General features: G+C 37.9%; 2 protein-coding genes across 2 annotated transcripts in view; one reads left to right on the top strand and one right to left on the bottom strand.

Moving 5' to 3' along the window:
• Positions 1 to 4,440, top strand: part of LOC117329524 (glutamate receptor 2-like) — a 110,268-nt gene extending 105,828 nt beyond the window's left edge. The window contains exons 15-18 of the mRNA XM_033887508.1: positions 1,910 to 2,021; positions 2,303 to 2,434; positions 3,238 to 3,363; positions 4,255 to 4,440. Of these exons, the coding sequence (XP_033743399.1) occupies positions 1,910 to 2,021; positions 2,303 to 2,434; positions 3,238 to 3,363; positions 4,255 to 4,371 (487 nt within the window). The 3' untranslated portion in view covers positions 4,372 to 4,440. The remainder of the gene's footprint in view (positions 1 to 1,909; positions 2,022 to 2,302; positions 2,435 to 3,237; positions 3,364 to 4,254) is intronic.
• Positions 4,441 to 7,466: 3,026 nt separating this feature from the next.
• On the bottom strand, positions 7,467 to 12,030 carry LOC117330026. The gene is made up of 3 exons (XM_033888245.1): positions 11,891 to 12,030; positions 8,077 to 8,179; positions 7,467 to 7,627 (listed from the first exon to the last, which is right to left on the bottom strand). The coding sequence occupies exons 1-3, from the start codon at positions 12,017 to 12,019 to the stop codon at positions 7,542 to 7,544; spliced, it is 318 nt and encodes a 105-aa protein (XP_033744136.1). The 5' UTR covers positions 12,020 to 12,030; the 3' UTR covers positions 7,467 to 7,541.
• Positions 12,031 to 12,426: the final 396 nt, after the last annotated feature.

Here is a 12,426-nt window from a genome sequence, read left to right as displayed (position 1 = left end):
TAACATTTACATGGACAAATCCAACCTTCACACATCTTAAAAATGTGAAGCTAGATTTTTAACCTCACCAGTACGCAATATGTACGTATAATGATAAATATAAAAAAGCAAATGAATATTTGTTCTATATTAATGTTTTACTATAACGTATAAATCACATCTATGTTACATCTTTATCAATCTAATTAAAATCCAGATGGCCTTTTTTACTACGTGAGAATGACCATCTAGATTTTAATTAGATTGCATCTTTATCTGTCGCCTGAAGGTCGTTGCAATACATGGTCTGAGAATTTCCCTTGTAATTTAGTATGTATACTACGACAACAGACAAATAAGTGAATATTTATGAATTTTAATTTGAAATGCTACAATTCATAAATATACATGGCAACACCTTTGATTATCTGCCGTTCTTCTTTAAAGTTGGTCTATATACCGAATCCTTGTAATATAACGGACTCAATTCGGTCACTAGCAAAATTTGTCATCGTCTTTGTATATTGGTTTAATTTTACATGATAGATGCACCGTCGGTGATTTTGTGGAAAGGTTTGAACTGAATCATTTAAATTGACAATAATGACAACACAAAGACGAATTGCAATGACCTTGGATGTGAGGATTGCCATGTAGTAAAACGGATCATTACTGATCATTAGCGTGATGGATTGTCGCCCTTCCCTGTTTCGTATTTACTTCCGTCAAGGCTTTGTCTATAGGACTGAATATGTACAGGTAGTGATTATCGGGAGAGGTTCCCATAGCTGTCTAGAAGCATTATTATTGCAAATCTTTACAGTGAGGATCAATAGAGAACCAATACGCTCAAATTGTCTCCCGTTTAAGGCGTAGCACCAGTCACAAAGGATGACGATCTGTGGAAAGAATATGATCGATGCTGAAACTTGGCACCGTGAGACGATGCGTCCCCTGAGGGGATCGCCGATGAATCCTGACCGTATTCGTTAAACCTAGCAGTAATTCACGATCAATCACTTTTCCTGAAAACGTCCCCATTAGAAAGACGAATAGAGTCCATTGGGAGGTTTTCTGGTCCATATTTTGTAGGAATGTGGCAGAAGTGTTCAATTTGCTAACCTTTCCAACCTTATGTACACTTAATGGCTGAACCAGTTAACATTAATTCGTTCTAGTCCAAAACCTTCACGTTATCTTAACTGAAACGTGTCGAATTGATTCCCTCCTATGTAATTATATTCCCGAATGAGTCTTGGAATAGTGAAAAACATCAGCATGTTTTGCAGTGCATTTATGCATAATTCCTATTGTCCTTTGTCAGTAATGTCAACCCAATATGTTAAATTGCATAGACATCAAAATGCTGTTTATCATTATATTGCATTGGATTAGTTGATGTGCCTACTTGGAGCATCGATATGGTTTCTCATTTGTCTTCTGTCCATGATATATTGGAGTCCAGGAATAAGAACTGCTCTGTTTCATTGCATGTCAATGAAAACAGTAAATGTGACAACGTCATACCCATCCTATCACAGAATTCGTGTCCACCAGAAAGTGGACGTTTTACATACTGCTTCCATTATAACAATTCTAATCTTCGTTATTTCCCGTGTATTTGTTCTTTCTGTCTGTACCTCGTTTTCCTCTGCCTCCTTGACAATTAAACTCTCATAAACATGTATGCTTAACCTATAGTTTCGGCATATCGGGTATACAAATACAACATCGGGGAAATATCATTTCATTACAAAATAAATCAGTATATGAAATCTATTTTCTTGTAAATTGTTATTTCCATACACATACCTTGATGAGAATAATTCATAATCATAGTAAGAGAAAGCAGCAGATGATACTCCATGTATTAAACAGAAAAAAAACAGTCGTGATATTTTTCATCTGATTGTTTTGTTTTGTGATACAGGCAAAAATTATCAATTGCTGTTCTACAACTTATCGAAGATGGAACATTGATAAAGTTAAAGAAAAAATGGTGGGTAGACAAAGGAACGTGTGGAGCGGCTGATTCCCATGGGGTAAGTAAACACCCGCCATACCATATTAGGGCAGCTAGTTTTTGTTATAGTTTTGTTAGAGTTCACATTTTTTCGGAGTTGCTTACTTGATTTAGGTAAAAAGGGTAAATAAAGAGTCAACATGTCCTTTAAAATATCGAATTATGGATATATCAGATAATGATGCGTTAGAGAGATCCCAAAAACCTTTGATAATTGGTATCGATTTCGTTAGTTTATATTTACATTTTGGTATTTTCATTGTCCTTTGTCTGATGTTCTACTATTGTTCTCTTTCAAAGGGATCTAAAAAGAAGTCTCTTTCCTTAAGCAATGTCGCTGGAGTTTTCTTTATCCTGATTGGTGGTCTGGTCATGGCGATTGTTCTTGGCGTTGCGAATTTTCTACGTTCTAAATCTAAAGGAAGACTCGGCGTAAGTAATTCTATATAATCCAGACCGTTACTGAAATGTCTACCATCCTACGCCGTATTATTCACCTCTCAATTTAACTTTTGTTGAAAATGCTGGATGTTGAATATATAAAATGATAAACCACTGATTGTATATATGACCTTTTATAGTTTTGATTTGTTAGAAAAATAAAGTATTATGGTTTTGGCGATCAAATGAGTCGTAGTTATTGGAATCAGTTTTTTATCATGATAATTAATTGAAAAAGTTACTAGAAACTTAGTTTGTGTATGTTATATGTATTAATAACCTTGTAGCTTTTGCCGATATCGGTGTTTGACCTTATTGCAGTCAAATGTTTTATGACTGAGTGCACTGATTTCAAAGACGTAAAAAAAAATCGTAATTTCACAACATGTTTATTTAATGCAATCCCCATGTATTAGCATTAAACTGGCCTTGGTCATAATGAGTGTCTCGTTGCTGATCCAATTGCACCGAAAAAGAACAAAATCCAAACAAGATCAGTCTTTTAATTGTTCATCACAATGAAACCATTAATCAATATGTCATGTCATCTACACCACACAATCAAGCATTACCAGCAAGCTGATATTCCGATCAATACCGTGATCTGTCTAAATTTCAACTCTTTTACATTTGACGACATGTGGTCTTCGCAAGGAAGCGTATAATTTCGAATAAACGATTTTTAACGTCATGTCCATATAATTATAATTATAGATACCATTATGTATCAACATTACTGTTAGTATACAATATCAAATAAATTATATTCAAATTTTAATATTTTTCATCGGCAGGGTGTACCAGTTGTAAACAATGATGCCGCTCGGTCACTTCTCTCGGACTATAGGGATACACCATTGAACAACGAAAATGGACAAACAGCCACACCCGATGTCCACCAGTCTGTTCCTGTTAAAGGTGTACGTATACCATCATTTGTCTTCTTTTGGTAAATTCATGTGTCTTTGTTCTAACTGTCAATTTTTCATCTCTTTTCAAAAAGAACATTGTAACACTTCTTGAGTTGCCTAATGAATACGTATTCAACATGTGCATACAAATAATGAGTCACTATATGAAGACCATGTATGTATATACACTTAATACAGATTAATTCTTTTTTGTATGTATATTTCGATTTGTTTTACATCTGTTTGGATATGAGTATCTAGATTCAAAACAAAAATAAGTTCAAAGATTTGAAGTATTTACTATGCTATCACCTCTTTCACCATATTGGTATGAAGATATTAACAAGTAAACGATTAAACTGAAGATAAATACGTTTAAAAGGGAAGTAAGTAATAGCAAGAAGAAGTATTGTTGTTTCATCTTCTGAATGCATGGGATAATATAAAACAAACGGAAAATAAGCATGAAACATCAGTCAGATTTACAGTACTAAATATCTGGGGGGAAATGCACAAAGGTCAATTTACTATTGTTTTTTTTCTGTAATCGTGTCTCAATTATAACGATGAAATTTGTGGGATTGAGTTCACTTCTGTTATGGGATCGCATAACACTAAACTTAATGATCAAACATCAATCGTCCATCATCGGCGATAAATGCAAACATTTTGCATTGTCCGGGCATCGCAACGACGTTGTGCATATACCATGAACACACTCTACGATATCACAACTATACTAAGGTTGGAATTGATTTTGAAAATCTAATTCTTGCTTGCTTCCCAACTGTAAAGAACGTTAATGATGCTGCCAATTCTCTATTTTATGCCTTTGTTATGAATATACTAAACCTATTTATGTAACAAGTATTATTATATACATCTTTGTTTTCATTTCAGATTTTAATGAACACGTGCAAACTACATTCAGGCGAGAATAGCAACAATTCTAATCACACAATACGCTCAGAAATTTACGGAAACATTTATAACAGGAAAACACTGCATGATCGTTAAGTGTATGTATTAATTTCATTTTTTGTGAAAGAAACAAAACGAATAAATTTTATATTAAATATATTTTTACACAGTTGTTAAGGGTTGTCATTTTATAGAAAACAAAACTCGGAATGAATATTAGGATACAGAATAGTACATCAATCAACAATGACTATGTTGTAGTGAAGTAATAATGTTAATCTATAGATTGTCTAAAGCTTCATTATGATTAGTGTTACATCATATTTTAACTGTCCTCTTTCTCGATAAGATACGATAACAATACGACAGTGAACAGATCACCATTACAAATTAAACTACATTATACTGGACATTGAAAGTCTGAGCAGCATTAAAGGATGCTTTCACTATTTTTGTCAACAAACATTAGCAACGGATTGATGCAAAGATCACATCATACTTTTATTTTTATGTAAGTCAGTTTGTTGGTTCCAGCTAGAGTCACGCACGTACTTGATGAACTGTGCATGCAATATTAGGTATTTTGAAGTCGGGAGAGGTCAAATGAGTTCGCAGTTTTTAAGAGTTCATTAATGAGTAGAAAAAGGTATGCCATTGACAGTTAAATGAATTAAGTGTCAACAAATTAATCATTTAATCAATTAGAATTAATGAGAGAGTTCGTTTGTGAAGAATCGTGTCTTTGTAACGAATGGGCGATACACCTGCAAGTGCCTCAAAAGTGTAAATACAATACTAAGATAATCAGTCAAAAAACCTTCAGCCGTTCACGGAGATAATAGTATGTAATAAAGATGGTACTGGTGGTGTGCCTGTCATGCCCTTGAAACGCCCAAATGGACGAAATAGTGATATAACTACTGAAGGATAGCTTGCTTTGATGATGATTGGTATAAATTGAACAAAAGTTTAACGGGAAATGAAGTTAGTCCAACTATGACGGCCTCATTTACATTTACACACTGTACCATTTACTGGGTATGGATATAGACGAGTGAGATATCAAATAGCACGCCATATTCGTAAGAAATAATCCAAACATTCTGATTTTTAAATCTGTAATTTTAAAGATAATTTATTTTTGTCATGGGTTGGAAATTTGATCGAAGAACGAATATATGAGGTATTATAACAATCCCGAGTCAGCCGAGTTATTGATCACAAAATTAGGACTGCCATTGAATAGTTTAAATATACAAAGCACAAAAATGCATGTAGCTATATCAATAATGGCGAAAAGTCCATTAGCAGTGATGATAGCTTTCCTTTAGAAGACATATAAGACGAAGAACTTTGTAAATTAAATCCAAAGTCGTATTTAAGCGTAACTATACCTTTCATTCAATTAGTCATTCTGAGTACAGTGCGTGATGTACATGCGATTGCTAATTCTCCGGAAAATCCGATGTTCAATGCACAATATTATCGTTGATTCGCATGTAAGATTCAAATCCCATCCGAAGTGTCCAGTTTCCGTTTTGCATTTTATTGTGTAATTTATAGCATCATGGGGCCAGCTTGTCACGTGCGTGCAGATTTTGTCATGCAATCGTATTCAGTAATAAACACAGCGGCAAAAGAATGCCCAGTTCTATTACTCCTGCGAGACATTATGCAGCAGCCTTTCCAAATTTTACTACTGTGAGCTCCGTTTTGTGTTTTAACTCAGCTGTTTCATACCTTAATTATGGCCATGACTTTAATGTTCTCACTTTTACAATCACGACTTTGACACATCAAAATGAATTGGCTTTTCATGGTATTCTATAAAAGATATTTTCACTTTTAGTCATAATGTTTGTGTATTTGTTAGAGATGAAGTAGTGGAAAACTTCCAGATAAGTACACTTTAGTTTTGTCAATAAAAACATCAACTGTCTTCATGATCTTATAATAGTTGTTGTTTGATGTATCAGTTTTCTTATCAGAGCTAAACGCATATCATTTTATGCAAGAAACATACATACGTCAAAAGCAAAGATGAGAATTTCAGCAGTTCCTCGTGAGACGTGAGATTTTAAAAAAGGACACCATTGTTGAGCGAAACTCGATCCATTGCAAAAAGGAGTAAATATTTGCTAAACCTATATCAATAATATCGAGCATTAACAGAAAAGGGAGAGTCATTATTTTGGATGAATGTACATAATATCAAAACCAACAAGGATATATGACTAGCTATATTTTTAAAACTTAGGAATATGATTGGATGGATCACTATATTACCACGGTATATCTGGTGATGGTGATTGGATGGACGACCCAACGTGTATTACCATGGTAGTTCTGTTGGTGATGATTGGATGGACGACCCACCCTACATTACCACGGTAGTTCTGGTGATGGTGATTGGATGGACGACCCACCCTACATTACCACGGTATATCTGGTGATGGTGATTGGATGGACGACCCATCCTATATTACCACGGTATATCTGGTGATGGTGATTGGATGGACGACCCACCCTACATTACCACGGTAGTTCTGGTGATGGTGATTGGATGGACGACCCACCCTACATTACCACGGTAGTTCTGGTGATGGTGATTGGATGGACGACCCACCCTACATTACCACGATAGTTCTGGTGATGGTGATTGGATGGACGACCCACCCTACATTACCACGGTAGTTCTGATGGTGATGATTGGATGTATAACACGGTAGTATTCGTGATGATGATTTGATAGATCACCTAACCTAAATCAACACGGTAGTTCTGGTGGTGATTTTTAGATAGATGGGAAAATGTGTTTAAATGACCGGTGTGAACAAACATGACCAAGATATTAAAACAAATACGATTTCGTTTTAACAATTCAAGTTGCTGCTCCTGCTTAGCGCTCAGCTTATTTGGAGTGGGACGACTGGTTGGCCCGTTGTCAGTATAATGTGACCGGGTGGGGTGTGCTGCTGGGTGTCTTCGGCAGTATGCTTCAGTGAGATAGCACTTTAAATCGGCAAAAGTTCCGGCCTATCACAAGGAGACTTAACACGAACATACCGCAGCCTTCCAAAACACACATACGCACTCACCACACCCATGCATGTCGCACGCACGGGAGGCCGTCCTTAAATGACCTTAGATGTTAATAGGACGTTAAACAAAATAAACCAAACCAAACCAAATCAATTTTATTTTATTTTTCTGTAACGAACACTTTTGTTCTAGCAAACCCTTTAGTTTTTTGTTGTTCTTTCTCATCAAAAACAATCACGATTGAGGCACACATCTTCTGGTGTAGCGTTGCTCATTACCTGCGACTTGTAAAACACAGTCAGAGTGTTCGCTGAAGACAAAAAAAATTATAAAAATTATTGAAACAATCTATTGCAAAATATACATGTATTGATCTTTTTATATATCATTAATAATAAATCAATATCTCCTTTAATCGATTAGACTGATCACCATTCGACCTGCAGTTTAAAGCAGTACCTTGTATTCCGTCAGAAAAATAAACAAAAAATTGTGAAAATCCTTAATTTAATACCACCTGTATACAAATACATAAAGCTATGAACATTTTAAACTTAATATCTCTACCTGTGAATCTTGAAAACTAATAACAAAATTGGTCTGACGATAAGAAAGATGACTGATGAAGGAATTTCGTCCTGTGAGTAAGTAAGAGACTTTACCGATGTTTCAAATATGACAAGTGCAACAATTGCAAAAATTTACATTACACTATGATACACATGTTGCCATATGATAATGATAATTCTCAACGCTTACCTGTCTCGTAATAATCCGAGACTGTCACAGGTACCTCTTTTGCATTAGCCACTATACTACTCCTGAACACCGAAATAGTGACACACATTGCCTCATCTGTCACCTGTAAGAGTACCGTTAGTATTTACTTTTAAGAAATGTAATTTTCTTCTGAATACGAGGAGACAGTGAAACAACGATTGGTGAGAAAACACCACAACAACGACTGGGGTTAAGACAACACAACATAGGCTGCAGAGGAGACAACACAACAAAGGCTGCCCAGGAGACAACACAGCAAAGACTGCCAAGGAGACAGCACAACAAAGGCTGCTAAGGAGACAGTACAACAAAGGATGCCGAGGAGACAGCACAACAAAGGATGCCGAGGACACATCACGACAGTGGCTGGCGAAGAGACAACAGAGCAAAGGCTGTCGAGGAGACAGTACAACAACGGCTGGTGATAAGACAACACAACAACGCCTGGCGAGGAGACAACACAACAAAGGCTGCCAAGGAGTTTGGTTTGGTTTGGTTTATTTTGTTTAACGTCCTATTAACAGCTAAGATCATTTAAGGACGGCCTCCCGTGCGTGCAACATGCATGCGTGTGGTGAGCGCGTATGTGTGTTTTGGGAAGCTGCGGTATGTTCCTGTGAAGTCTCCTTGTGATAGGCCGGAACTTTTTGCCGATTTATAGTGCTACCTCACTGAGGCATACTGCCGAAGACACCCAGCAGCACACCCCACCCGGTCACATTATACTGACAACGGAGGCAGCACAACAACGGCTGCCGAGGACACACCACAACAACCGGTGGTGATAAGGCAACACAACGACGCCTGGCGAGAACAAACCACAACAAGAGGCCCATGGGGCCTGTATCGCTCACCTGGTTGGATTAGACCAAATGTCCAAATAATGTTCATGTTCAATTCGTTTTATTTGTCAATCTCAAACAATGCTATATATGGTTATGGTGTGGGGATCCCAACTGCTTTAAAGAAATAACGAAGTCCAGACTCTATAAGGGTCTGAAAGACCTCAAGAATTGTTTTTAGAACATCCATTCATAACTTGATGACTAGTAGCGATTTAAAGAAATTACCTCTATTTCCCCTATGGGGCCCCGCCCCTTTGGCCTCTCGAGGGTCAGAGTCACCATTTATGCAAAAACCTTTCCCCTTCCCCTAATGATGTTCCTCACTAAATTGGGTTCAAATCCGTCCATAACTTAATGACAAGTAGCGATTTAAAGGAAGTACATCTTTCCCCTATTGGGCCCCGCCCCTTTGGCCCCTCGGGGGTCAGAGTCACCATTTATGCAAAATCTGTTCCCCTTCCCCCAATGATGTTTCTGACCAAATTGGGTTCAAATACATTCATAACTTTATGACTAGTAGCGATTTAAAGGAATTACCTCTATTTCCCCTATTAGGCCCCGCCCCTTGGGGGTCAGTCACCATTTATGCAAAATATGTTCCCATTCCCCGAATGATGTTTCTAAATAAATTGGGTTCAAATCCATTGATAACTTTATGACAAGTAGCGATTTAAATGAATTATCTCTATTTCCCCCTGGGACCCTGCCCCTTTGGCCCCTCTGGGGTCAGAGTCACCATTTATGCAAAATCTGTTCCCCTTCCCCCAATGTTTCTGACCAAATTGGGTTCAAATCCATTCATAATTTTATGACTTGTAGCAATTTGAAGGAATAACTTCTATTTCCCCTATTGGGCCCCGCCCCTTTGGCTCCTTGGAGGTAAGAGTCACCATTTATGCAAAATCTGTTCCCATTCCCTCAAGGATGTTTCTCACTAAATTGGGTTCAAATCCATTCATTAATTTATTACTAGTAGTGATTTAAAGGAATTACCTCTATTTCCCCTATGGGGCCCCACCCCTTTGGCCCCTCGGGGGTCAGAGTCACCATTTATGCAAAATCTGTTACTCTTCCCCAATGATGTTTCTGACCAAATTGGGTTCAAATCCTTTCATAACTTTATGACTAGTAGCGATTTAAAGGAATTACCTCTATTTCCCCTATGGGGCCCGGCCCCTTCGGCCCCTCGGGGGTCATAGTCACTATTATGCAAAATCTGTTCCTCTTCCCCAATGATGTTTCTGACCAAATTGGGTTCAAATCCTTTCATAACTGTATGACTAGTAGCGATTTAAAGGAATTACCTCTATTTTCCCTATGGGGCCCGGCCCTTTGGCCCCTCAGGGGTCAGAGTCACCATTTATGCCAAATCTTTTCCCCTTCCCCAAAGAATGTTCCTGACCAAATTGGGTTCAAATCCATTCATTAATTTATGACTAGTAGCGATTTAAAGGAATTACCTCTATTTGCCCTATGGGGCCCCGCCCCTTTGGCCCCTCGGGGATCAGAGTCACCATTGATGCAAAATCTGTTCCTCTTCCCCCAATGATGTTTCTGACCAAATTGGGTTCAAATCCTTTCATAGCTTTATGACTAGTAGCGATTTAAAGGAATTACCTCTATTTCCCCTATGGGGCCACGCCCCTTTGGCCTCTCTGGGGTCAGAGTCACCATTTATGCAAAATCTGTTTCCCTTCCCCCAATGATGTTTCTGATCAAATTGGGTTTAAATCCTTTCATGACTGTATGACAAGTAGCGATTTAAAGGAATTACCTGTATTTCCCCTATGGGGCCCCGCCCCTTTGGCCCCACGGGGTCAGAGTCACCATTTATGCAAAATCTGTTTCCCTTCCCTCAATGATGTTTCTGACCAAATTGGGTTCAAATCCTTTCAAAACTTTATGACTAGTAGCGATTTGAAGGAATTACCTCTATTTCCACATTAGGCCCCGCTCCTTTGGCCCCTTGGGGGTCAGAGTCACCATTTATGCAAAATCTGTTCCCCTTTCCCAACGGATGTTTTTGACCAAATTGGGTTCAAATCCATTCATAACTTTATGACTAGTAGCGATTTAAAGGAATTGCCTCAATTTCCCCTATTGGGCCCCGCCCCTTAGGCCCCTTGGGGGTCAGGGTCACTATTTATGCAAAATCTGATCCTCATCCGCCAAGGATGTTTCTGACCAAATTTGGTCAAAATCCAATAAGAACTTTTTGACTAGTAGCGATTTGAAGCAAATGTTGACGGACGGACGACGGACGCCGTGCCATGGCATAAGCTCACCGGACCTTCGGTCCAGGTGAGCTAACAACGGGTGGTGATAAGACAACACAACGACGCCTGGCGAGGAGAAAACACAGCAAAGGCTGCCGAGGAGACAACACAACAACGGCTAGTGAGAGGACAGCACAGCAAAGGCTGCAGAGGAAACAACAGAGACATGGCTGCCGAGGAGATACAACAACCACACCGGTAAACAAGGAAGGACTGTGATAATTGCAATATCATTGATGTGAAAACAGGTGATGTTATTATACATGCATCAGCACGAAGCCAGTGAAAGATTGCGATTCAAATCATAAGCGAAATGTCACATTGGATGTTTGGCATTTGAAATGGAAACCAGAAGGTTTTATCCTCAGTATTGATTTTAAATGAAATATTTTGACTGGGCCCTATATATGATTAGCAAACATAAAAGAACAATGTTAAGCCCCCGAGAGATTTCTATCTCAAAGAATATTAAACATTAACATTCCAAATTCAATAAAAAGCACCAGGCTTTCTTGTAACGTCACAAAAACCGAAGCCTCGTATGCTGTTACTGTTGGAGTCAATATTTGCAGATTATATCTTTTACACACACATTGAGTTACAGAAATGGTTTATGAATCAAACAAGAACACTGTTTGCCGCAAATCCAGGAGGATTCATACAATAACTTACATAGTCAAAATACATCTCTATATTTTCACCATTCGGCTCTGCTTGCTTGAATGTTGGGGCTGCGTTCTTGTCAATTGATGTAATATCTCCCTCCATACCCGTGGGGAAGCCTACGTCCAGTAGAACCATGGTGCTTCGCCCCTCCCGCAGCCACCTAGAATAGGTTTGCGAGACTTAAACAGTTGTCAAATTACAGATATGAGAATCCCCTGTGGTAGCAGACGTCATGATACGAAGACATTTAAAGCATTGCTTTTAGAATGTTAGAGCAGCATCGATGTATAAAATCATCCGTTGAAACTGATATTATCGAGGGGTGGATATTTAAATAAATCGTTTGGGTGAGGTAATACATAATACGGAGAAGGGTTTTAGCGTTCATCATTATGTGAAATAAATGAGAAATTAGTATCATAATTGGGATGCACATCATGAGTCTAAAACTAAAAGTTCTATCAATTACTTTTATGGCATTTATAATCATATATTCTTAATGATTCATTAATCTAAGCATTATGTACTTTCGCGTCATTGAA

This window comes from Pecten maximus, chromosome 6 (genome assembly GCF_902652985.1).
Source record: "Pecten maximus chromosome 6, xPecMax1.1, whole genome shotgun sequence".
In the NCBI taxonomy this organism is placed as follows: domain Eukaryota; kingdom Metazoa; phylum Mollusca; class Bivalvia; order Pectinida; family Pectinidae; genus Pecten; species Pecten maximus.
This window is presented reverse-complemented; position numbering and strand designations above follow the sequence as displayed.

Bases quoted from the DNA above. Each gene is read 5' to 3' on its own strand.
- LOC117330026 (XM_033888245.1), bottom strand. From the start codon at position 12,019: ATGGTTCTACTGGACGTAGGCTTCCCCACGGGTATGGAGGGAGATATT. The intron at 8,180-11,890 runs GTAAGTTATTGT...GTACTCTTACAG, and splicing joins TAGAGATGTATTTTGACTAT to GTGACAGATGAGGCAATGTG. The intron at 7,628-8,076 runs GTAAGCGTTGAG...TTTTGTCTTCAG, and splicing joins CTCGGATTATTACGAGACAG to CGAACACTCTGACTGTGTTT.